We start from the raw sequence: 26,924 nt of genomic DNA, 5'->3' as shown, positions 1-26,924 counted from the left end.
GGAGCCCCCGCATTCACACTCTGTCACAGCAGCTTACATCCTTGGTGACTCCTCTACCCTCCCCACACACTCCTTGGGACATTGTCCTTTGCCCACGTCCCCTCCCCCACATACACATACAACGGGGGATAATTAAGAGATTACTACTGTACTGGTGTCCTCTTCTCCCACCTGGCTCTCTAAATGACTGTGAGGCAGGTGGGTCGGGCAGGTCAGGTGTACCCCTACCTTATAGGTGAGGAGACCGAGGCTCAGACAAGTGAAGTTCTGTGCCCATGGCTCAGGGCTGGTGGCAGGGCACACACTCAGGTATTCTGGTGCTGGACGGCATTGCAGAAGGGAGGGAGTTGAACTCAGACTTAGAAAAAGGCAGCTGACTTCTCTGAAACTTAGTTTCTTCAGCTGGAAAGTAGGGATAACATGACCCATCCCACAAAGCTGCCGTGAGATTGCAAAGAGAGCTTCCGGTTGAAAAGGGGTTTAGGCTGCAGCCCCTGACACCGCCATGTTCTCATGGAATGATTCACGAAGGTCGCGAGAAAGACAAAATCTCTACATTAGCCAGCCCCACAGACACCAAATCCGTGGAAGTACGAGGACTGAGAAAATCTGGCATCACTTTCTCTTCTGTCTTCTCTCGGGGGAGTTTCTTCCGCCTGCGAAAACGTGGGAAGACATTTGGTATCTGAGCCATGGTTCCCAAACTCCAGCATGCATCAGAGTCACCCGAGGTGCTTGTTAATACACAGATCGCAGGACCATCTGAGTTTCTAACACAGCAGGTCGGCTGGGGCTGAGAATTTGCATTTCCAGCTGGTGCTGCTGTTCTGTGGACTGCACTTTGAGAACCACTGTCCTCAAGGGTCTGCTCTGCAAGGGCTCAGAGATGGGGTTGGGGGCCCTTTGTGTTCTTCCCTCCTCTGGCTTCACTGAGTGATACCCCTGAGCCCTCCCACTACTTAGGCTGCTGGACCAGAGTCATTGTGGCTTTAAGGATGTGGTTAGCGCAGAACCTGAAAAAACATAGGCGTCACATTTTTGGTGCTTGCATTTTAAAAAGCTGGGGTAGAGTTGCAAGATAATAAAGATTTGGATGTGTATGTAATCCTTCCCTAAGACCCCTCCCCTGCTCCCCACAAGGAGCCAGGGCAATGACGAAGTGGGGTGGAGGAGAAGAGAGAGATCACTGAGCTTACAGAACAAGCTCTGGCCCTGAGATGGCGCCTCTTGGAGCTGATCAGGGCCAACACCTCCTGGTTCAGCAGGAAGGTGACCCTGGGCCTGGAGACTTGGTTGAACTTCCCATCTCACCCTCCATTGACCCACATGGATGGTGGGGGCTTGGATACCTAGAAGAATGGTGATGCTTAGAAAGGGTAGGGCATCCCCTCCCACCACATCAGCACAGATGGCAGCTCCTGGTTACACAGGGTTATCATCAACAGACGAGTCTCTTGCAGGGTTTCTTTATTTTACGCGTGTGTTTGCAATCCTATCTTTCTCTCTACCCATCGGAGGCAGCCAGAGCCCTGAAATCCTTCCTGATCTTCCCAATCTTTCATTATCTCATAAGAACCCTAGGGCAGGAAGAAGGTGTAAAAGAGAAGAAAGAGGAGACCGAAAGTGGTCTGTGACATTATAACAATAATGGTAGCCGCTAAGAGTGTCCAATAGAATTGCAGGTTGTCACTCATGGAAGGCCTGGGCCATCAACACAGGTGAGGTCAGTATAGCAAATCAACAGCAACAACAAATCCCAAACTTTCTCTAGAGCTGCAGCATTCGCCACATGGATTAGCTTTTTATATTATTAAATGTAATAATTCATATTAATGCTTGAATATCTTCATTGCACACAGATAAATTAGAGGGTGAAATCATTCATGTTACAAAAAAATTATTGGGTTATATAAAAGGGTTACAACAATTCTACTTCACTCTGCTGTGTGGTAGAAATAAATACAACATTGTAAAACAACTATACCCCAATAAAAAAAAATTAAAAAAAAAAAGGTTTGCAACATCTTAACACTCTTAACACAGGGAAAAATTAACAACACAGTTATTCCGAGCACTGTGGATTAAGTATAAAGCACAAATTAAGATGAAGCAAATCTGAAATTGTAATCATAAAGAAGTTTTTTCCCTTGTTCTTCCTTTCTTTCTACTTGATTTTGAACAAGAAGATAAAACTTCAGGTACCTTGCAACCTGATATTCTCAGGTACCAGTCACTGTGCTAATCCATTTATAAGCATCATATTTACTCCTTGCAAAGTATTATTACTCTGTTTTCACACATGAGGAAACAGCTTTAGGAAGATTAATAAACATGCCCAAGACCACAGAGCTTGTTGGATGGGAACTGGAGTGTGACCCCAGGTGGACATTTAATCTCAGCACCGTCCTGTGTGGTTATGGTTGTTCCTGAGAAAGAGGGCAGGATAAATAGAGCAGAAGTAATTATTTACAATACAAAGAAAGAAAACCTTCCTGAGATGAAAAAGATACAAGAATGTGTGGGAGGAGGGCTTACTGCAATCCATGTAAAATTTATAAAGACAGAGATGCCTAGACACGCTCTGAAAAAAGTATTGGATTATAAGGGGGAAAAAGTTATCTAGAAAGGAACAACTCAAGTATCTGGTGTTTCTTAGAATTTACTCGTAAGGATCACAAGTGAACAAAATCTTCAGTTTTGTGGGGAAAAAAAGTTTGTGACTCAGAATTTTATAACTAAGTTGTTGGCTATCTGTAAAGACACCAGAAAAATATTCTCAGATATGCCAAGGTCCATAAAATGTTCTAATTATATTCTCTTCTGGAAGTAAATATACCGATTATATTTTCTTCTTGCAGTAAATTACTGGAAGTACTACCCCTGCTTGAAAGATGAATCAAAATTAAGAACTTCTTTCCTGGCATCCCAGAATAAAGCCTTCCTGCTTCTGGCATAAGTGGTGGGTTGCCTGTCAGTTCACTCAAGTGCAGCTTGCCGTGCCACATAAACGGTACTGCTAAGTGCCTTCCTATGCAGGAGACAAACCAGTTGGGGGAATAGATAAATGTTCATAATAGTGAGGAAAGCCTGCATCAGCTATAAGCTACTTGGAATAACTAATTCACTCTTTCATTCCTAAGAATATAAAATCGCCAAATTGTGAAGAATGCTGGCAGCACGAAAGAGAAAGGATAAAATATCAAGCAGAATAACCAGTGGCGCTAGAAGATGCAGAAAAAATACAGGAGCCAGAAGAAAACCACATCCTCGAAGAGACTCACAAAGTGGATTTCCAGAAAAATGACTTTAGTGGAAAAATTTCATGTAATAGAAGCTAGACGACAGTAGTGTTATAATGTAATAAGCATAGGTTCCTTTATTTAACAAGCAAGGGGAAAAAAATCCCACAAAAAACAAATCCAAAGCAATTAGAGACTTGAGATAAAATAGAAAACAATAAGAAAGTCAAGGTCCAGAAACAAAGCATCCTAAAATGTCGCATGATTCTGAGCAACGCACAGGGTGAAAGAAAAGACTTTGACTTTGATGATAGGTCTGTCCTGTAAGAAACCAGGAGTGTGACCCTGGACCATTAGATAAAGCAGAGTCATCTTAGCAACTTCTGGCTATGGAGTAAATAATTATGTTGCCATAACAATGTAAGCCCTGTGTTTGGTTTCAGTTATTTATACTAAACCTATAAACAAAGTCTGAAGATTTAATTATGATCCAGAATGGAATGTGAATGTTTTGCACAACAATGTAAAAGACAGAAGGTGGGAGGAGAAGGGAGGGGGCGGTTCGAGGCACTGGCTGAAAGGAAACAAAGGGAGGCTTCAGTTTCTTAAAGGCAAGTTAGGGACTTCCTTGGCAGTGCAGTGGTTGACTCAGTGCTTCCACTGCAGGGGCACGGGTTAGGTCCCTAGTTGGGGAACTAAGATCCCACATGCCGTGCGTTGCTGCGGGGGGGAAAAAAAAACCAAAAAAAAAAAAAAAAAAAACAAACCCAAAAAATAAAAACCAGGCAAGTTAATCTTTATTGTTCATTGTAGGCATTCAGTAGATAATGTCTAAAGTCAGTGCCTGGAGTAATAGAAGCATAAACCATACTATTAAAATGATGGTGGTAAACAGAATGAGCACAGAATAAGTGAAAGAGAAACGGTTAAAATGATTGCATTTGAGGAGAAGAGCTGCAGGAGGGGCAGGGAATGTTCATTTTTTTTATTATTATAAGCTTTTCTGAACGATTTAACTTTTAAAAAGCTAGGCACATGCATTAATTGGATGAATATATAAAAAAGGAGGAAGCACTAGAAAATAAATAAGTAAAACTCACTTGTAACATGAATGGCTCTTATTTTCTATTTTATGTGCTTTTGTATAATCCAAGTTTTCTGTAATGAGGATGGATTATTTTTTATAATTAATAAAAGAGAAAAGACAGGAAAAATAAAGAATGACTGCTTGAATCTCAGACTTCGAACTCTGGGAGGGCAAGGATCCTGCTTGTTTTGATTGTTTCTCCAGAGCCCAGGGCAGCCTGGCCCCCAGCAGGTGCTAAGTGAATTGAATGCAGGAAGACAGACCTGGGAGAGGAGGCATTTGGGAGAGAAGGGAGGCAGTGATGCGTCTCAACTCTGATCTGCGTTGTCTGGAGACTTAGGCCTTTCCCTACTGGCCTCTCAGAACCTACTCATCCTACACCACTTTGAGGTCTCTGGATCCTCCAAGCTGGATTTGGAATGTTGGCTCTTACCCTCTAAGACCCCCAGTATCTGTGTCTGCCATAGCCTGTGTGGCTGGTCCATGATGTTGTCTGGGGAGCCCAGAAGGATACAGAAGGAGGTGATGGAAGGCAGATAGGGGTGAAGCACCGGCCATGGGGGCAATAAAGGCCCTGGGCCCTGAGGAAAGGTGAGCTCATTGCTTGCTCTCATGGGAGGCAGGTGGGAGAGCCACACCAGTGGTCAGGGAGGAGCTTACGTGTTCTGCACTATAATAATGGGATTAATCTCTGAGAAAAAAAGTCCACACACCTTGGGAGTGGATCTTCCTTGTCTCAGCAAAGCTCAGAGCAGGGGTGACCCCAGCCTGTCCTCACCAGCTGGGAGTTCACCTGCCATGTTCTCCCTGGCTTGTAGCTAGAGGCCTGGCCTGCTGCCACTCTGTTCCTTATCTTGTCCTCAGCTGCCTGAGGAAGCCAGGAGAAGGAGGGGCTATGCCCTAACCATAGAGTGACCCCTAGGAATCTCCCAGTTTAAGGGGGTGAGGCCCAAGTCCTGTTCTGAGGGGGAGACAGACCCTGCCCACTGGAGTTGCTGGTCTAATGGTAAGGATAGGGCTTCTCTCTGTGTGGGTCAGAACAGGCCCATCAATCCCTCCCTTGTCCCTCCAGTCTGATGCCCAGAAGGTCAGGAGGTATCCTTGCGTCCTGGGAGGAGTAGCTGTGGGGTGGGGTATATGTGAGGGCTGGGGACATCAGCCCTCTCAATTCAGAGAAGCAGGCAGGACAACGGGAGCTGGCTGCAGAACTGTCCAGGGCCATTACCAAGATAGGCCAGGAGGGGCAGCAGTGTTACGTTAGTAAGAGGGAGGGAGGGGCTGGGGCGGAGGGAAAAAGGGAAGCTGTTTCCTATTTAGGGGGCTCTCAGCAAGAGGGTGGGGAGTGGTTTGCTGGGAGCTGGTAGGCGCAGAGGTTAGGGGAGCTAGGAAGGGGCCCATCCTAGTTCACATCTTGGCTTTGGGAGGGGAGGTTTGCATGTTCTTCTGGGCTGCCCATGGAAGGGCTCTGATCACTAGAAGTTCACAGCCTCTGTTTTATCTGATTCTGGGTGAGGGAGGTTGACTTTTTCTCTGCCTCCACCCACTTCTAGTAACACCTAGTTTTGACGAAAAATACCTTCTTCTAGCATATTCTGAGTTTTCTCTAATGTCAGGAAAGGCTGTTGGCTTTTCTTTCTTTTTTTTTTTTTTTTTAACATCTTTATTGGGGTATAATTGCTTTACAATGGTGTGTTAGTTTCTGCTTTATAACAAAGTGAATCAGTTATACATATACATATGTTCCCATATGTCTTCCCTCTTGCGTCTCCCTCCCTCCCACGCTCCCTATCCCACCCCTCCAGGCCGTCACAAAGCACCGAGCCGATATCCCTGTGCCATGTGGCTGCTTCTCACTAGCTATCTACCTTATGTTTGTTAGTGTGTATATGTCCATGACTCTCTCTCGCCCTGTAACAGCTTACCCTTCCCCCTCCCCGTATCCTCAAGTCCATTCTCTAGTAGGTCTGTGTCTTTATTCTTGTCTTACCCCTGTGTTCTTCATGACATTTTCCCCCCTTAAATTCCATATATATGTGTTAGCATATGGTATTTGTCTTTCTCTTTCTGACTTACTTCACTCTGTATGACAGACTCTAGGTCCATCCACCTCACTACAAATAGCTCAATTTCGTTTCTTTTTATGGCTGAGTAATATTCCATTGTATATATGTGCCACATCTTCTTTATCAATTCATCTGATGATGGACACTTAGGTTGTTTCCATCTCCTGGCTATTGTAAATAGAGCTGCAATGAATATTTTGGTACATGACACTTTTTGAATTATGGTTTTCTCAGGGTATACGCCCAGTAGTGGGATTGCTGGGTTGTATGGCAGTTCTATTTGTAGATTGTTAAGGAACCTCCATACTGTTCTCCATAGTGGCTGTACCAATTCACATTCCCACTAGCTGTGCAGGAGTGTTCCCTTTTCTCCAAACCCTCTCCAGCATTTATTGTTTCTAGATTTTTTGATGATGGCTATTCTGACTGCTGTGAGATGATATCTCATTGTAGTTTCATTTGCATTTCTCTAATGATTAATGATGTTAAACATTCTTTCATGTGTTTGTTGGCAGTCGGTATATCTTCTTTGGAGAAATGTCTATTTAGATCTTCTGCCCATTTTTGGATTGGGTTGTTTGTTTTTTTGATATTGAGCTGCATGAGCTGCTTGTAAATTTTGGAGATGAATCCTTTGTCAGTTGCTTCATTGGCAAATATTTTCTTCCATTCTGAGGGTTGTCTTTTGGTCTTGTTTATGGTTTCCATTGCTGTGCAAAGCTTTTAAGTTTCATTAGGTCCCATTTGTTTATTTTTGCCTTTTTTTCCATTTCTCTAGGAGGTGGGTCAAAAAGGATCTTGCTGTGATTTATGTCATAGAGTGTTCTGCCTATGTTTTCCTCTAAGAGTTTGATAGTTTCTGGCCTTATATTTAGGCCTTTAATCCATTTTGAGCTTCTTTTTGTGTATGGTGTTAGGGAGTGATCTAATCTCATACTTTTACATGTACCTGTCCAGTTTTCCCAGCACCACTTATTGAAGAGGCTGTCCTTTCTCCACTGTACATTCCTGCCTCCTTTATCAAAGATAAGGTGACCATATGTGTGTGGGTTTATCTCTGGGCTTTCTATCCTGTTCCATTGATCTGTATTTCTGTTTTTGTGTCATTACCATACTGTCTTGATTACTGTAGTTTTGTAGTAGAGTCTGAAGTCAGGGAGTCTGATTCTCCCAGCTCCGTTTTTCGTTCTCAGGATTGCTTTGGCTATTTGGGGTCTTTTGTGTTTCCATACGAATTGTGAAATCTTTTGTTCTAGTCCTGTGAAAAATGCCAGAGGTACTTTGATCGGGATTGCATTGAATCTGTAGATTGCTTTGGGTAGTAGAGTCATTTTCACAATGTTGATTCTTCCAATCCAAGAACATGGTATATCTCTCCATCTATTTGTATCATCTTTAATTTCTTTCATCAGTGTCTTATAATTTTCTGCATACAGGTCTTTTGTCTCCTTAGGTAGGTTTATTCTTAAATATTTTGTTCTTTTTGTTGCAATGATAAATGGGAGTGTTTTCTTAATTTCACTTTCAGATTTTTCATGATTAGTGTATAGGAATGCCAGAGATTTCTGTGCATTAATTTTGTATCCTGCTAGTTTATCAGATTCATTGATTAGCTCTAGTAGTTTTCTGTTAGCATCTTTAGGATTCTCTATGTATAGTAAAATGTCATCTGCAAACAGTGACAACTTTACTTCTTCTTTTCCGATTTGGATTCCTTTTATTTCTTTTTCTTCTCTGATTGCTGTGGCTAGAACCTCCAAAACTATGTTGAATGATAGTGGTGAGAGTGGGCAACCTTGTCTTGTTCCTGATCTGAGTGGAAATGCTTTCAGTTTTTCACCATTGAGGATGATGTTGGCTGTTGGTTTGTCATATATGGCTTTTATTATGTTGAGGAAAGTTCCCTCTATGCCTACTTGCTGCAGGGTTTTTATCATAAATGGGTGTTGAATTTTGTCGAAAGCTTTCTCTGCATCTATTGAGATGATCATATGGTTTTTCTGATACGGTGATTTTTCATATGGTGATTCATTTGCATATGTTGAAGAATCCTTGCATTCCTGGAATAAACCCCACTTGATCATGGTGTATGATCCTTTTAATGTACTGTTGGATTCTGTTTGCTAGTATTTTGTTGAGGATTTTTGCATCTATGTTCATTAGAGATATTGGCCTGTAGTTTTCTTTCTATGTGACATCCTTGTCTGGTTTTGGTATAAAGGTGATGGTGGCCTTGTAGAATGAATTTGGGAGTGTTCCTCCCTCTGCTATATTTTGTAAGAGTTTGAGAAGGATAGGTGTTAGCTCTTCTCTAAATGTTTGATAGAATTCGCCTTTGAAGCCATCTGGTCTTGACCTTTTGTTTGTTGGAAGATTTTTAATCACAGTTTCAATTTCAGTGCTTGTGATTGGTCTGTTCATATTTTCTATTTCTTCCTGATTCAGTCTTGGCAGGTTGTGCATTTGTAAGAATTTGTCCATTTCTTCCAGATTGTCCATTTTATTGGCATAGAGTTGCTTGTAGTAATCTCTCATGATCTTTTGTATTTCGGCAGTGTCAGTTGTTCCTTCTCCTTTTTCATTTCTAATTCTATTGATTTGAGTCTTCTCCCTGTTTTTTCTTGATGAGTCTGGCTAATGGTTTATCTGTTTTTTTTAATCTTCTCAAAGAACCAGCTTTTAGTTTTATTGATCTTTGCTATCATTTCCTTCATTTCTTTTTTTTATTTATTTCTGATCTGCTTTTTATGATTTCCTTCCTTCTGCTAACTTTGGGGTTTTTTGTTCTTCTTTGTCTAATTGCTTTAGGTGCAAGTTTAGGTTGTTTATTCGAGATGTTTCCTGTTTCTTAAGGTGGGCTTGTATTGCTATAAACTTCCCTCTTAGCTCTACTTTTGCTACATCCCATAGGTTTTGGGTCGTCGTGTCTCCATTGTCATTTTTTTCTAGGTATTTTTTTATTTCCTCTTTGATTTCTTCAGTGATCACTTCGCTATTAAGTAGTGTATTGTTTAGCCTCCATGTGTTTGTATTTTTTACAGATCTTTTCCTGTAATTGATATCTAGTCTCATAGTGTTGTCGTCAGAAAAGATACTTGATACAATCTCAATTTTCTTAAATTTACCAAGGCTTGATTTGTGACCCAAGATATGATCTATCCTGGAGAATCTTCCATGAGCACTTGAGAAAAATGTGTATTCTGTTGTTTTTGGATGGAATGTCCTATAAATATCAATTAAGTCCATCTTGTTTGATGTATCATTTAAAGCTTGTAGTTCATTATTTATTTTCATTTTGGATGATCTGTCCATTGCTGAAAGTGGGGTGTTAAATTCCCCTACTATGAATGTGTTACTGTCGATTTCTCCTTGTATGGCTGTTAGTATTTGCCTTATGTATTGATGTGCTCTTATGTTGGGTGCATAAATATTCACAATTTTTATATCTTCTTCTTGGATTGATCACTTGATCATTATGTAGTGTCCTTCTTTGTCTCTTCTAATAGTCTTTATTTTAAAGTCTATTTTGCCTGATATGAGAATTGCTACTCCAGCTTTCTTTTGGTTTCCATTTGCATGAAATATCTTTTTCCATCCACTTACTTTCAGTCTGTATGTGTCCATAGGTCTGAAGTGGGTCTCTTGTAGACAGTATATATATGGGTCTTGTTTTTATATCCATTCAGCCAATCTGTGTCTTTTGGTGGGAGCATTTAGTCCATTTACATTTATGGTAATTATTGATATGTATGATCCTATTCCCATTTCCTAAATTGTTTTGGGTTTGTCATTGTAGGTCTTTTCCTTCTCTTGTGTTTCTTGCCTAGAGAAGTTCCTTTAGCATTTGTTGTAAAGCTGGTTTGGTGGTGCTGAACTCTCTCAGCTTTTGCTTGTCTGTAAAGGTTTTAATTTCTCCATCAAATCTGAATGAGATCCTTGCTGGGTAGAGTAATCTTGGTTGTAGGTTTTTCTCCTTCAACACTTTCAATATGTCCTGCCAGTCCCTTCTGGTTTGCAGAGTTTCTGCTGAAATATCAGCTGTTAACCATATGGGGATTCCCTTGTATGTAATTTGTTGTTTTTCCCCTGCTGCTTTTAATATGCTTTCTTTGTATATAATTTCTGACAGTTTGATTAATATGTGTCTTAGCGTATTTCTCCTTGGATTTATCTTGTATGGGACTCTCTGTGCTTCCTGGACTTGATTAACCATTTCCTTTCCCATATTAGGGAAGTTTTCAACTATAATCTCTTCAAATATTTTCTGAGTCCCTTTCTTTTTCTCTTCTTCTTCTGCAACCCCTATAATTCGAATATTGGTGCGTTTAATGTTGTCCCAGAGGTCTCTGAGACTGTCCTCAGTTCTTTTCATTCTTTTTTCTTTATTCTGCTCTGCAGTAGTTATTTCCACTATTTCATCTTCCAGGTCACATATCCGTTCTTCTGCCTCAGTTATTCTGCTATTGTTCCCATCTAGAGTATTTTTCATTTCATTTATTGTGTTGTTCATCATTGTTTGTTTCATCTTCAGTTCTAGGTCCTTGTTAAATGTTTCTTGCATTTTGTCTATTCTATTTCCAAGATTTTAGATCATCTTTACTCTCATTATTCTGAATTCTTTTTCTGGTAGACTGCCTATTTCCTCTTCATTTGTTAGGTCTGGTGGGTTTTTATCTTGGTCCGTCATCTGCTGTGTGTTTTTCTGTCTTCTCATTTTGCTTATCTTACTGTGTTTGGGGTCTCCTTTTTGCAGGCTGCAGGTTCATAGTTCCCGTTGTTTTTGATGTCTGTCCCCAGTGGCTAAAGTTCGTTCAGTGGGTTGTGTAGGCTTCCTGGTGGAGGGGACTAGTGCCTGTGTTCTGGTGGATGAGGCTGGATCTTGTCTCTCTGGTGGGCATGTCCACGTCTTTTGGTGTGTTTTGGGGTGTCTGTGGCCTTTTTATGATTTTAGGCAGCCTCTCTGCTAATGAGTGGGGATGTGTTCCTGTTTTGCTTGGTGTTTGGCATAGGGTGTCCAGCACTGTAGCTTGCTGGTCGTTGAGTGAAGCTGGGTGCTGGCGTTGAGATGGAGATCTCTGGGAGATTTTCGCCATTTGATATTATGTGGAGCTGGGAGGTCTCTTGTGGACCAGTGTCCCTAAGTTGCCTCTCCCACCTCAGAGGCACAGCACTGACTCCTGGCTGCAGCAGCAAGAACCTTTCATCCACATGGCTCAGAATAAAAGGGAGAACATGTAGAGAGAAAGAATTAGTAGAAGTAGGAAGAAAGAAAAAAGGAAGGAAGGAAGGAAGAAAGAAAGAAAGAAAGAAGGAAAGAAGGAAAGAAAGAAAGAAAGGAGGGTGGGAGGGAGCGACGGTGGGAGGAAGGAAGGAAGAAAGGAAGGAGGGAAGGAAGGAAAATGAAAGAAAGAAAGAAGGTAAAGTGATAATAAAGTTATTAAATTAAAAAATAATTATTAAGAAAAAAATTAAAAAAAAGAAAAAAACGGACAGATAGAACCCTAGGACAAATGGTGGAAGCAAAGCTATACAGAGAAAATCTCACACAGAAGCATACACATACACACTAACAAAAAGAGGAAAAGGGGAAAAAATCATAAGTCTTGCTCTCAAAGTCCACCTCCTCAATTTGGGATGATTCGTTGTCTCTTCATGTATTCCACAGATGCAGGGTACATCAAGTTGATTGTGGAGCTTTAATCTGCTGGTTCTGAGGCTGCTGGGAGAGATTTCCCTTTCTCTTCTTTGTTCGCACAGCTCCCAGGGTTTAGCTTTGGATTTGGCCCCGCCTCTGCGTGTAGGTCGCCGAAGGGCGTCTCTTTTTTGCTCAGACAGGACGGGGTTAAAGGAGCCACTGATTCGGGGGCTCTGGCTCACTCAGGCCGGGGGGAGGGAGGGGTACGGATGTGGGGCGAGCCTGTGGCGGCAGAGGCCAGCGTGATGTTGCACCAGCCTGAGGCTCGCCGTGCGTTCTCCCGGGGAAGTTGTCCCTGGATCCCGGGAACCAGTGGCGGGCTGCACAGGCTTCCCGGAAGGGAGGTGTGGATAGTGACCTGTGCTCGCACACAGGCTTCTTGGTGGCGGCAGCAGCAGCCTTAGTGTCTCATGCCCGTCTCTGGGGTCCGCGCTGTTAGCCGCGGCTCGCGCCCGTCTCTGGAGCTCCTTTAAGCGCTCTTAATCCCCTCTCCTCGAGCACCAGGAAACAAAGAGGGAAGAAAAAGTCTCTCGCCTCTTCGGCAGTTCCAGACCTTTTCCCGGACTCCCTCCCGGCGGTGCACTAACCCCTTTAGGCTGTGTTCACGCTGCCAACCCCAGTCCTCTCCCTGCGCTCTGACCAAAGCCTGAGTCTCAGCTCGCAGCCCCGTCCGCCCCCCGCTGGTGAGCAGACAAGCCTTTCGGGCTGGTGAAGAGCTGGTCAGCACTGATCCTCTGTGCGGGAATCTCCCCGCTTTACCCTCCGCACCCCTGTTGCTGCGCTCTCCTCCGCGGCTCCGAAGCTCCCCAACCCCGCCAGCCGCAGTCTCCGCCCGTGAAGGGGATTCCTAGTGTGTGGAAACCTTTCCTCCTTCACAGCTCCTTCCCGCTGGTGCAGGTCCCATCCCTATCCTTTTGTCTCTGTTTATTCTTTTTTTTTTTGCCCTACTCAGGTACCTGGGGACTTTCTTGCCTTTTGGGAGGTCTGAGGTCTTCTGCCAGCGTTCAGTAGGTGTTCTGTAAGAGTTGTTCCACGTGTAGATGTATTTCTGGTGTATCTGTGGGGAGGAAGGTGATCTCCGCGTCTTACTCTTCCGCCATCTTCCCCTCGTCCCTCTATCAGCTACTTTCTATGCACAGGATAAAGTTGCAGCTCTAGCTCGGCACACAGGGCCCTTCGTATTTTGTCTCCATCCCACCTCTCCAGCCCTGTTTCTTCCAGCTTGTCATGATGTACCCTGTGGACTTCATCCCCTAAGCAGGCCACTCTCTCTCATGCCCCGGAGCCTTTGTCCATGCTGTTTCCTCTGTCTGGAGTGCCTGGTCCTCCATGCATCTCCTTGCAATCAAATTTTCAAGTGCCATGACAAATAGCATCACCCTAAGGAAATCTTCCTCACGTCTCCAGGCAGAAGGTGCTCCTTGGGTGCCCAGGGTACCCTGTTCATGCCACTAAGTTAGTAGTGTTCACAGTGCTTCTTGCCGGTGTGTGACTCTGTCCCCTCCACGCATCCCCGTCCTGTGAGCTGACCCCATGTCTTACTCTTATTGCCTAGAAAGGGCCAGGTGCTCGAGAAATATTTGTTGGATGAGTGAATGTGCTTCATGACTGTGGAGTCTGGGGGTTCGCTAATTGGGGGAAGACATCCCAGGAACATGTATTTAAGTTGTGTGTCTGACTCCACCCAAGCCCTGGAGCTGGGATGATGAACTCTGAGGCAGGAAGATGGATAACAAGATCTTCTGTGGTTCTGAGATGTTTCAGGCCAGGCGCTAAGGGCAGGTGGGTCCCTGAAACTGACTGAGTTAATTGTAGGAGGCAAGTGTCACGTGATGGCATCTCAGGGTTGCAATTTAGACTCAGTCATGCCGCCAGGAACCTGCGAAGAGTCACAGCACTGGCTGCCATAATTGGAGGCACCATGGATGGGCAGGATGCGGGACTGGGCGGTGGAGCCGGTGCTCCCACAACTGCCTCCTTCCCGAGCACAGGGGAATCTCTAGCATAAAACACAGATTGGGATGGTGGATTCGCAGCAGCCTCAGCCCAGCAGTGACTGAGGTCAGCACCCCATCCAAGAGAGCTGTAGGGGTGAGCTGGGCTGTGTTGGGTCTGCACAGGTCCAGGAAAGCAGAGAGGGGCTGCTTACCCATTTTGGAGAATGTGTGCCTTGTAGATGGATGTCCCAACAGCATAACTGTGGCCCCGAAGGGGTTAAGGGCCCCAAATTATAAGCATGTCTTTGGGGTTGTTCCCAAAGGCATTGGTTGAATCTAGCTGGAGGTGGTCATTTGTGTGATTTGGGGAAATTTACTTAACCTCTCTGGATTTCATTTCCTCCTTAGGAAAATGAGGGAATGATGCCTCCCTTACAAGGTCATTGTGAGGATTACATGGGATGTTGTATATAAGGGGCTTCTCCCAGTGCCTGGCTGGCTCTGTAAGAGTTGGAACCAGTTGTCCTGAGTCTTATCTGCCCAGAATCCAAGGAGGACAGCTGACCCGACAGGACAGCCCTGCCTCCCGAAAACAGGGATCTCATCTCCAAAAGAAGTGGAGAGTGGGGGGCTCAGGGCATGTGTCCCTCACCTGTGCAGAACACCGGGATGGGGCTTCAGGGGGATGGGAGAGGCTGCAGTGCCCCGGCCCGCCCCCGCCACTGGGCACTGAACAGCCTCAGCGCACAGAAGCTATGGGAGGCCGCAGGGCCATGCAGATGGCACACAGACTCCTTCAGAGAGGGTCACGGCAGGGGTAGGAGAAAGATGGGGATCCCTGTGCAGTCTGTATTCAACCAAGAAAAGAAAACAACATTTGAGCAGGCCTGGGCTTTGGGATGGTGTAATTATTTCAATATTCTGTTTGTGGTACAAAATAGTCTATGGTAGTGGGGATCTTGCCTTCTCAAGAGGTTTAAAAATATTTCCACTGGAAAACACCATCTTGCTTCGAAGAATCTAGTTTTTTCTCATTCTCGATTTCGGGGACTCCTAAGCTGAGGGCAGGGTTGTGGGGTGGAGAACACAGCTCCTGTCCCCTGGAAGACTCCCGTCTCAGGGAAGGGACAGAGCCCTGTCCTAAGAGTTCACGGCAAAGTTTCCTGCAGGGCGGGGACTCTGAGCCAAGTTTGCAAGGGGTCAGATGGAGGGCAGGGAGGGCGCCTGAGACAGGTTGGGCAGAGGATTCTTGGAGGAAGTGCCCACCTGCTGTGGCCTGGCCTCAGTGTGGCCTGCTGTGCTGTGCTCTCCCCAAGATTCTCCACTGTCCCCTGCTGCTCCCCCGCTGCATCTCCGGAGCTGCCCCTGTGCTGGGCCCAGGCCCAGCCACCATGACAGACACGCCAGTGGAAGAATCCCTCTTCCAAATCATCCACTGCTACCACCAGTATGCGGCCCGGGAGGGGGACTTGGAGACCCTGTCCCTGGAGAAGTTGAAGGCCCTACTCATGGACAACGTGCCCCGCTTCGTGGAGACCTTGGTGTGTGGGGTCTGAGGTCGGGTGGGGATGAAGTAGGGTGTTGGTTGTGGGGTTGGAAGTGAGTGGTGGGAGTGCAGGTACAGCTGTCTCCCAAGAGCATTTCCACCTAGGGGAGGGGGCTTGGGGGAGGGGGCTTGAGGAAGGGTGGAGGGCAGGATCTGCGGTGGGGGGAACATGGCCCAGCCCAGCCTTATTTTCTGTCTTTCCCTGTCCTGAAACTTCCTGCCTGAAACTTAGTCCTAACCCCAAACCTGTTTATTCTTCTGCCTGACCTGCTTCTGGCGAGAACGGGTCCTAAATCTTCCCTCTGCCCACAGGCCAGTTCAATCAGCGCCTGGCCCCCGGACTGCCCTTTGAACCCCAGCCCCTTCTCCTGGGGTCTGCACAAGCCGCTCCCCCCATTCCCCCGGAACCCAGGCTGGGCTCAACCACCCTCCGCAGGCCGGTGCATCTCCTCTGTCATCAGGCCCAGCCCCATGATTACTGGGCTCCTTGGGGACAGCAAGGCCGGTGGAGTGTCTGTGGGGTGCTGCCCTCGGCCCTTGGTGCCCAGCCCCGGCGGGGCCTCTGGACTGTTATGTCCAGAGGACTTCAGGTCGTGCCGGACTCAAGGCCCCGCGTTCCAGGAGAGGCACCTCCTCTGGTCACTTCTTGTGTCCCCTGACTGCCTTTGGAACACATCAGAGGAGGCAGACTTGCCCTCAGTTTATTGGAGTGTAGCCATGAGGATCACTAAGGTGGGGGCTAGGGTGACTGTTTAGTCCCTGTTTCTAGGGAGACCTTTTTCTTTCCAGGGCCAGTTGTTTATGTTGTGGGGCTGGGCAAGGACCCTCAGATCCTGCACTCGGGGGCTCACAGGGCAGCCTGGGCAGGGGGCTGAGATGAGGGAAGCCGGGGTGAGCCTGCCCAAGGCCATAGGCCTCCAGTTTCCCGGGTCAACCAGCTTTGCAGAGGAAATAAGATTATAAGAAGTAGATGGTGGGGCAGTGGGGAAGTTGGAGGGGTAGACCTGCCATGAGGAAGAAGGTCGCCACCAGGCCCACAGCTGCTTATGGCTGCAGCGACGTCCTTCCTGGAAGCTTTCTGAGAACTTCAGGCCGGCTTCCCCATGCCCATCAGCCAAATCCTGTTGAAAGCTGCCTCACCCACACTGCCGAGCGCTCCACCTTGTCGTCATCTGCCCTCTGACCCCTGGCTGTCCCTTCCACTTCAAATGCTCCTTTCCTCCCTATACCATCCCCAGTTCTCAGCCCTGAGGGCCGCCTCCTCTGGGACATTCTGGCCAGCTCCGGGGCCCACGGCTCTGGCCTTTCCCTTGATCTACCCCTTCCATAGGTGACATGGGCCCAGTGTCATAAACAGTTCCTGGGCCGGTGCCACAGCATGCAGACATGTGACCCCGCCTGGTGCTGGCCCTGCAGCAGTGCTGGAGACGCAGACATGAGAGGCGGTGGGCTCTGCCCTGGGAGCTCCCAGTGTGGAGAAGGTGGGCACAGCTCTCCACCCCGAAGCCCCTGGGCTGGGCTGTCCCTGCAGGGGAGACAGTCTTAAACAGCCTCCGATGGTGGACGAATGTGGATTGTGTTGTGGGGTGTGCAGTCAGCCAGCAAATGGAGCCCTGCCCGCACCCTCTGTCTCCCATGCAGCCCCAGGTCCAGTTAGCTGAGGTGCCCACCATGCCGCTGCCTCTTTGGCCGGATTCTGCCGCATAGGCTGTCCTGGCCACTGACTGTTTGAGTGAGGAGCTATGTCCTGCAAGCCTCCTCCAGGCAGGGCCAGGCCACAGTCCCCCACCCTGTCCTCCCACCGGCAGGCAGCGGAGGGCCTGGCCATTGCTGCGGGGCAATGCCTGGGTGCGTGGTTGACCCTCTGCCCACCCCTCAGGGCCGGAAGGAGCCGTACTCCATCACGGAATTGTTCTGGGTGGCAGACAAGAACAAGGACAACCAGATCTGCTTTGAGGGGTTCCTCTACCGCTTGGGCAAGCTGCCGAAGGACTACCATCCGCAGTAGCACCAGCAGTTGTGCGCCCGGCACAGCGCCCAGCACAGACTCTATCAAGGGGAGCAAAGGCAGCCTCCCCACAGGGGCCAGCTGGGGAGCAGGTGCGACCTGGCTACGGACAGCTGAAGGGACAGCTCTGCCGTGTGTGTCTGTGGTAAGGACAGCCGTGAAGGAAGAGAATAAAGCAACTTTGTAAACATTTTGGGATGTTGTTGAGTTCCTGGTTCTGGGCATCTGCTCCAGGTCCAGAAAGAGGAGGTTTGGTCCTACTTTGAGGATCATCCGTTTTGGGTGAGAGACAGCCCCTGCCCCCAGGAGCCCCTGTCTGAGCAGAGAGACAGAGCCCCTGCCCTCAACTTTCAGTCTGAGAGCAAGTAGTCTCTTCTCTTGGGGAGCTGGGTCCTTGACAAGGAAACCAGGCCTCACCAGTGATGTTCTGATCAGTCGTTCACTACTCACACATGACTGCATATGAGTTAGGAGGGCAGAAGTTCTTCCAACTTCAAAAGAGAGTCCCAACAAAGGCGGAGCAGCCTGGGCCTGGGAAGGGGCCAGGACAGGGAGGGGAAGATGACACTGGTAACTGACATCGGGTGGTAGGTCCGGGCCGGTCTGGGAGGGGAGATTGTGAGGTGGATTTTTCCCACTATGAGTTAGAGATGGGGTCAAGGGCAAAGCCAGCAATGCAGCCTTTCAAAGGGAAGAGTGGAGTGGGATGTGGGTGACTGTCAATCAGGGAAGGCTTCCTGGAGAAGAGGAGGGTTTGGTCTGGTTTTTACTAAGAAAAAAATGATGAGGGATGCGGGCGTTTTTCTGAATCTGGGCTATTTGTGACTCCCTGATCCCTCCCTGCTGAGACCTTCCCCTACCCTGTTTCTGCGTTGTTTGTTTTTGTCTCTCCCTGGGAGCCCACGAATCTGATGCAGAGTCTCTTGGGGAGGTCTCCTCTGCCTTCAGGCCCTGCTGGGTCCTTCTTGGCAGGTTTATTCTCTGAGGATGGTCTGAGGACCCACGTCCTGAGCGCATTGTGATAGAAACGATGAGTTTTAGAGGAATAATGGATAATCATCTGTGTTGCTCCCCTGTGCAGATGATTGGGGGTGTCATCTAAGGGACTTGGTTCCCTTTGGTAGCTGGGTCTGTGAACCAAACATGGGGAGCAGTGCCCTGCAGCCGAGCCAGGGACCTTTGTTCCTGATCAGTGGAGCTTGGAAGCAGGCCTGCCATGAATGCCCGTCCACGCTTGCCAATCCCCAGTGCTCGTCTTTTAAAAGTCAGCAGCCCCCCTCCCCCATTTCCATCTGGACTTCCCCTGTGGAGGTGCCTGTCCTGCTGCATGGAGGTGTGTTGCTGTCTGTGTCCTCTGCCAAGACAGGCACCACGTCCTGTCGTCTCCGTGTCCCGCACAGGGCCCGGTATTGTCACACAGAGCGTGCTCAGGGAGGGAGTGATGCAGGGATGGTGCCTGCTGATTGGAATCCCATGACCCAGGTCTGTGTTGCCTCCTGCAGGTCGCTTAGTCACGTCCAGAGACTTGGAGACAGTTGGCCTGGTGACTCAGGACAGCCTTGCCCCAGGCCCAGGTGGGTCTTCCCTGCCTGTCTCACCTGAAATGTGTTGTGTTCTACAGGCTTTGGGTATGAAGGGGCGGCTCAGCCCATTCCTCCTGCCCCTCCCCGGAAGGTTTCTCCACCGACCCTGCGGGTTCTCTCCACATTTCCTTAGCTGCGGGCAAGAGCCTGGTATTGGGACACGCAGCTGGGACTGAGCTGTTTCTTGTAAACAGGACTCGGTTCCGCTCCCCGTGGTTGCCCCATGTCTGTCAGTCTGATTACAGGAGCTGCCTTTTCCCCCATGTGCTTACCCAATTCCTGACACCCTCTCCTGCCAGGTCAGCTCAGCCTGGTCCTGCTCTCCTCGAGGCCCCCAAGGCTGCCTGTCCAGGGGGAGCATCTCTGGGGGCAGCATTTCATAGCCTCGCTGGTCAGCAGGCTCCATGGACAAGCACATGAGGCTGGAGGGGGTCATGGCTCATGTCTCCCTTGCTGGACCTGGGGCTTTGTTTTCCTTCCTTTCTGGATGAAGAAAGCTGTCTCCACAGGGACATTCTCAGGGGAGCTGCTTCAAGGCAGGCATCTCCCAAGGGGTCCGGGGTCTGGGAAAAACATCATCTTCATCAACCTCACCATCAACCCCCTTGAAAGAGGTCAGCGTGAGCTCCATGCCGGGCTAGTGAACAAAGCCGAAATAGAATCTCAGAAAAAGTGACCCTGTTGTTCTAAAGCGTGCTTTTTGGCACCTAAGCACCAACACAAAGCAGAATGCATGCCCAGAGGAACTTAGGTGACTCCCCGTGCCTCAGTTTTCTCATCTGTCACATAGGGATAATTGTACCTGTGATGTCCATTTCACAGGGTTATCAAAAGAGTTAGTGGATGTAAAAACACTTTGAAAATATGATGCGCTATTTGGGGTAAGATGGTATTGTGCCAGGTCATATAGAAGGGGCCTGGCAAATAAGAGGTATGCACCAACTGCTTGATCATTGGCTGAAAACTTGTCATATTAGATGTCGGAAACAGCCCTATTTTCCTGTTAAGAGGTTGACTAGCCAAGGAAGGTAGACTGCATTTGGTTGATGGATCTATATCCTGTCTTGCTCCAAAAACCACTTAAAGTGGCTGGGTATGACAAAGGGAATTTTTGCATTGGGTAAGGGCTAGATCAATGTTCAATTTTGCATTCACTTATCCCCTCAGTAGGTATTAACTGAGCCCCTAGTAGGCGCCAGGGCCCAGGATGTGATGTGGTTTCTGCTCTAAAGGGGCTCCCAGACCTAAAGAAAAGACAGGCAATAAACAGGTGAACCCTAATACAGCAGGGCAAATGCTGGGATGCAGAAGGGTTTGGTAGCGTGGAGGAGAGAAGAATTAACTCCGTGTTGATAAGAGTGGGGGGAGGAGAGTCAGGGATGGATGAGAGCAGATGGTGCCTGGGCTGGGGCAGGAAGGATGAGGACGACTTTAATGGCAAAGAGACATTCCAGGCAGGTGCAGAAAGTAGATGCTGTCACAGCGGGTCATAAGCCATCTAAGTCCTCTGATGCACCAAATGTTGTATCTCTGTGGCCCTCAGCTTCCTCTTCTGTAAAGTGGGAATTATGATAGAACATAACTCATAGGATTACTGTGAGGATTAAATGATCTGATGTAAGTAAAGCACTTGCAGTGATTCCTGGTGTATGGTAAGAACCCAGTAAATACTAGCTATTATTTTGCTATTTGTTCTTATTGATTGTTGTTGCTGTTATAGTATATGCCAGGCACTGTGCTGGGTCCCAGGGAGGCAGAGGTGGATGAGCCAGTCTGGGTCCTCGAAGGTTCACAGCCCAGCTGGGGAATCAGACACATTTACAGAGCAGTAATCACGCTGTACACTCACACAGTGCTTGCTTACTATGCGCTGCTTTGAGCACTTCACACATTTTTTTTGTGTGTGTGTGTAAACTTTAATTAAAACATAATGCAAATTAATAAAAGCCCACAAATCATAAATATTTTTCATCTATTATTAATCCTCACAACAACACTATCAGGTAGATTTTATTTTTTTTTTAGGTGGAAGCGTTTCGAATTTTAAAATATTTTAAATTGTGATAATATACAAATAACATAGAATTTACCATTGTAACCATTTCTAAGTGTCCAGTTCAGTTGTGTTAAGTGTACTCACGTTGTTGTGCATCCAATCTCCAGAGCTCTCATCATCTCGCAACTGAAACTCTGCACCCAATAAACAATAGCTCCCGCCCTCCCCCTCCTCCTAGACCCCGGCAATCACCATTCTACTTTCTGTCTCTATGAGTTTGATTACTCCAGGTACCTCATATAAGTGGAATCATACAGTATCTGTCTTTTTGTGTCTGTCTTATTTCACTTAGCATAATGTCCTCAAGGTTCACCTATGTTGTATCATGTGTCAGGATTTCTTTCCTTTTTAAAGGCTGAATAATATTCCATTGCATGTATATACCACACTTATTTATCCATTCATCTGTGGATGGACGCTTGGGTTGCTTCCACATTTTGGCTATTGTGAATAATGCCTCTGTGAACATGGGTGTACAAATATCTTTTTGAGACTGCTTTCAATTATTTTGGGTATATACCCAGAAGTGGAATTGCTGGATCATATGGTAATTCTGTTTTTAATTTTTTGAGGAACCACCATACTTTTTTCCACAGTGGTTGCACTATTTTACATTCCCACCAGCAGTACACAAGGGTTCCAATTTCTCCACATCCTTTTCAACACTTGTTATTTTCTGTCTTTGTTGACAGCAGACATTCTAATGGGTGTGAGGTGGTATCTCATTGTGGTTTTTTTTTTTTTTTTTTTTTTTTTTTTTTGCGGTACGCGGCCCTCTCACTGTTCTGGCCTCTCCTGCTGCAGAGCACAGGCTCCGGACGCACAGGCTCAGCGGCCATGGCTCACGGGCCCAGCCGCTCCGCAGCATGTGGGATCTTCCCGGACCGGGGCACGAACCCGCATCCCCTGCATCAGCAGGCGGACTCTCAACCACTGCGCCACCAGGGAAGCCCTCTCATTGTGGTTTTGATTTGCCTTCCCTAATGATTAGTGAGGTGGAGCATCTTTTCCTGTGATTATGGGTCATTTGTATGTCTCCTTTGGAGAAATGTCTATTCAAGACATTTGCCCAGTTTTCAGTTGAGTTGTTTGTTTTTTTTAGAGTTGAGTTGTAGGCTTTCTGTATTCTGGATATTAATCCCTTCTCAGATATATGATTTGCAAATATTCTCTCCTATTCTGTAAGCTGACGGTAGACTCTATTTTTAATCTCTACTTAATAATTGATGTAACTAAAGCACAGTGAGGGTAAGTAATTAGCCCTAGGTCACATAGCTATAAAGTTAATGACAAAATGGAGCCTAAAGGGCTGTAGAAACATGGAGAGAGAGGCTAATCCTATCTACTTCCCCTAGGAGGCAGTGATGGCCTAGGCCTTGGGGGAGCATAGGGTAAATATTTGTTGACTGCATGAAGGAAGGAGAGAGGGGAGGAGTTTTCTCAGCAGAGTCATGTTCTTGTCAGATCACACTCTGGGAGCCTGATGCTCTGGGATCCGGTCTGGGCTTTGACACATCTGCACTGGGAAACTCTGGAGGAACCACTTCACCTTCCTGGGGGCTTGACTTCTGTGTGTGTAGACTGAGTGGGCTCTGCCCCGCCTTCCTGATAGGCATGTTCTGAGTATATTAATAGGTTATGTGAGTCTGAAGGGCTTTGTAGCAAGAGAAATGCACCACAAATCTTCAGTGTTGGAAACCAGTTCATCTGAGTGGCATTTTGTTGGGTGGGAGAGGGACTTGGTCCTCCTGAAATCCGGGGGGAATTGGCCACCTCCTCTTCTCCTCTTCGGCATGAAGCACTTCTGCCTTCTCCAGAGATGCCCTCCTTCTCCCACCCCCACCCCTCATGGTCTGGCTCCTCTTCAGCCCAGGCTCCTGGGGTCAGAGGCACACAATCATCCCAGAGAGGGTTGAAGGGTCCCTGCTGTTCATGCAGAGGCTCAGTGCCTCATGCATACAGAGGGACCCCAAGCCAGCATCCGTCTCCTGGGGCACAGTGCACCCCCAGCTTCACAGAGCAGGAGCGTTGTGAAGGGGTAGGGGCAGCAGCAGAGAAATTGATTTAGGCCTTAGCAGCACACGTCCCCACCAAGTCCGGCCACACACAAAACAACAGTAGAAATACTCCACCTTTCATTACTAAAACCCAGCAGCCATGACAAGTGTTCTTAACCTTTTAGGGGCCTTTGGACCCTTTTGAGAATGTGATGAAAGCTATGGAGGAATGAGCTTATACTCATGCACTCAAAATGATGCACTCAACTTCAGTTCCATTTCAGAGATGCACAGACTGGCCACTAGCCACGGGAACAGCCACAGCAACCGTGGGAAGGACTCAGAAGTGGACATCCTGGTTGACCAAGCCAGGGGTTGCTAGCAGCTTACAAGAGGAGTCCTCACCATGCTGTCTTCCTGATTTCTCCTGCTGTGCATCCCTGCCTGGCAAAAACCTTCCTCCTTCTACCTTTCCTGTGCTCCCCCCACACCGCTCCAAGCTCTGCATCAGAACTTTTCATTCTGTGCAGTGATTGCCCCACTCACCTTGTTGGGAAACCAGAGGCTGTAGCAATCCTCGAAGGGAGCAGCTGCCTCTGAGTGGTCTGAGGTCCTGGGCAGCTGGCCAAGCCTCGTTGCTATAAAAGGGAGCCGACACTCAGCCCTGCATATTTTTGTCAACTCTGTTTTGGGGAGGCCTGGTAAGTGGAACTGCCCCAGTCTGTCCCACACTTTGGGCTTCCCCTGGGGAGGGCTGAGGAGTGCAGCAGCCTTCTCTGAGGAGGGGAGAGAAAGCTCGGGGAGGTCTGGACTGAGTCCAGGGCTCCCGGAAGAGAAGCGTGAGCCAGGGCTGAAGAAGGAGCCGGGTGCTCTAGTATTTTTGGGTGAGGGCATGTTTGATTCCCAAGCTGGGCCCTTCCTGGGAAGCGGCTGGGGGCATGGGGAGAGCTGGCAGTAATTGTGTGTGTGTGTATATATACCCTGCTTCCTTCCACATCCTCATCCACGTCGTCCCCCACTTCCCATCATAGCCATAGCCCTATGCTGGGTTTAGTTATCTGGATGGTGCCATCCAGGACAGAGCCATCCCTTGGAGTATGAGCCTTCAGAGTGTCCCCCTAGGCACCCTCCCCATGTCGGGGTTGCCCGTGTGCTCTGTCTTCCAGGTAGGGCAAATCCTTGGGCACTATGCTGACGGACCTGGAGACTGCCATGAACTCCCTCATTGAGGTCTACCACAAGTACTCCCTGGTGAAAGGGAATTACCACGCCATCTATAGGGATGACTTGAAGAAATTGTTAGAGACGGAGTGTCCTAAGTTTATGACGGTGAGGAGGGGCTGGGTGTGGTCGGGGTTCTCTGCTCGGCTCTGATGACGCCCTTGGTCACTGGTCCCTGGCATTGCCCTGTGCAGACAGCCATGCCTCAGGTTCCCTGAGATCTTTACACTCTGGCTTCTTTCTCTCCAATCTTCACAGAAAAAGGATGTAGGCACCTGGTTCAAAGAGTTGGACATCAATGAGGATGGTGCACTTAACTTCCAGGAGTTCCTCTCACTGGTAATAAAGGTGGGCCTGGCAGCCCATGAAGACATTCACAAAGAATAACAGAGCTATAGAGCCCTGGGTCTGGTCCCCTGGACTTGTCCCCTCAGAGTAATAAAGTAATTGATACCTCAGGCCTCTCTTGGTTTCTTGCTTTTCTCTTGTGGAATGAGGCTCCTGGGGGTTGGAGGGAGGGTTGGAAAACCCAAGGAAGAAAAACAAACCTCTGTTGCCTCCACTCTCCATCTCTCACGAGCCCTGTGTGCTTACTGCTTGTCTCCTTTCTTCCCCGTGTTCTCCCTAAATGATTCCCAAGGCTCTTCCAGCCCCACGGTCCTGAGTCATGGGTTCCATTGACTTAAGGATTCTACAGAGTCCAACACACTATAGCTGTTGATTTTCCTACTTGTTCCCAAATGGGTGATATGAGAACAGGGTGACGTAAGGAAAGCTCATAGTGTTCTCTAAGTTGTAATTTCCAGCCAATTATCTTAGATGTAACTTTCAGGAAATCAGGGAGATAACTATGTAGAAGTGTGTCTGTGTGTGTATGAGAGAAAGAGAGAGATTGATTCTATGTGTGGTGTGAACTTAGGTGGATGCTTAGAGTTCTAACGAAGTAACACTAATAAGCCCCCTGGCTCTACACTTGTAATTTCTCCTTAAGAGATTTTGGAAGCTTTCCTTCTCTCTCCATTCCCAACCTCCTAACTTGATTAAATAATAAAGGAATGGGCAGATAGGCTAATACATTAATAAAGATCAACTCAAAGACTAGGGTACTCAAATACTTCCCTTTGGGTTGAATGCTCTAGTAATCAGTGACTTATCTAAAATAATCTCCCCATCATTACTCTGGATTTCCAAGGGTCTGGGGAAATGGGAGGGCCAGAAGATGAATGGGCACCTCTCACCAGGACCCAACTCCCAAGTTGAGTTTCCATGCTGTGCCTTGGGACATTTTCTGTTGTCCCCACTTAGGTGATGGGGCGGCGGTGTTAGTAATGGGGAAGGGGGTTGGGAGCTGTCACCAGAATCTCTACACCAGGGGTTTTAACTTGGTCTACGGTATAGCTCTGGAATGGAATCAAAGTTGAATGCATCATTTTGAGTGTATATGTATAAACTCATTCCTCTGAGTCTTTCACTATTTTTTTAAAAAATATTTATTTATTTATTTATGGCTGCATTGGGTCTTTGTTGCTGTGCGCGGGCTTTCTCTAGTTGTGGTGAAGGGGACTACTCTTCGTTGTGTTGCGCAGGCTTCTCTTTGTCGTGGCTTCCCTTGTTGCAGAGCACGGGCTCTAGGCGAGTGGGCTTCAGTAGTTGTGGCACGTGGGCTCAGTAGTTGTGGCTTGCGGGCTCTAGAGCGCAGGCTCAGTAGTTGTGGCGCACAGGCTTAGTTGCTCTGCTGCATGTGGGATCTTCCTGGACCAGGGCTCGAACCCGTGTCCCCTGCATTGGTAGGCAGATTCTTAACCACTGTGCCACCAGGGAAGCCCCTCTTTCACTATTAAAAAAGGGTCCAAAGGCCCCTAAAAGGTTAAGAACACTTGTCATGGCTGCTAGATTTTAGTAATGAAAGGTGGAGTATTTCTACTGTTGTTTTGTGCGTGGCCGGACTTGGTGGGGACGTGTGCTGCTAAGGCCTAAATCAATTTCTCTGCTGCTGTCCCTACCCCTTCACAATGCTCCTGCTCTGTGAAGCTGGGGGTGCACTATATCCCTGGAGACGGAAGCTGGCTTGGGGTCCCACTGTATGCATGAGGCACTGAGCCTCTGCATGAACAGCAGGGACCCTTCAACCCTCTCTGGGATGATTGTGTGCCTCTGACCCCAGGAGCCTGGGCTGAAGAGGAGCCAGACCATGAGGGGTGGGGGTGGGAGAAGGAGGGCATCTCTGGAGAAGGCAGAAGTGCTTCGTGCCCAGGAGGAGAAGAGGAGGTGGCCAATTCCCCCCCATTTCAGGAGGACCAAGTCCCTCCCCCACCCAACAAAATGCCACTCAGATGAATAGATCCCAGGGCTGAAGATCACTCACCCCAGATCACAGGGCTTTTCCTTTGTAGCAGACTTTACTTATATAGAAATGCAAATGAACAGGGAAAGGTAACAGCTTAAATCCTTATTCATTGACCAAGGCTTTAATTACCAACCAGTTTTATTAT

The 26,924-nt window shown here is 47.5% G+C and overlaps 1 protein-coding gene across 1 annotated transcript; it reads left to right on the top strand.

Annotated features, from left to right (window-relative positions):
- Positions 1-23,883: 23,883 nt before the first annotated feature.
- Positions 23,884-24,890, top strand: S100A8 (S100 calcium binding protein A8). The gene is made up of 3 exons (XM_065891341.1): positions 23,884-23,912; positions 24,378-24,540; positions 24,691-24,890. Exons 2-3 carry the CDS (start codon positions 24,400-24,402, stop codon positions 24,817-24,819), a joined length of 270 nt encoding a protein of 89 aa, XP_065747413.1. The 5' UTR covers positions 23,884-23,912; positions 24,378-24,399; the 3' UTR covers positions 24,820-24,890.
- Positions 24,891-26,924: the final 2,034 nt, after the last annotated feature.

Source organism: Phocoena phocoena, chromosome 1 (assembly GCF_963924675.1).
Source record: "Phocoena phocoena chromosome 1, mPhoPho1.1, whole genome shotgun sequence".
NCBI lineage: Eukaryota > Metazoa > Chordata > Mammalia > Artiodactyla > Phocoenidae > Phocoena > Phocoena phocoena.
The sequence above is the reverse complement of the archived record's forward strand: the minus strand, read 5'-3'. Positions and strand labels throughout refer to the sequence as shown.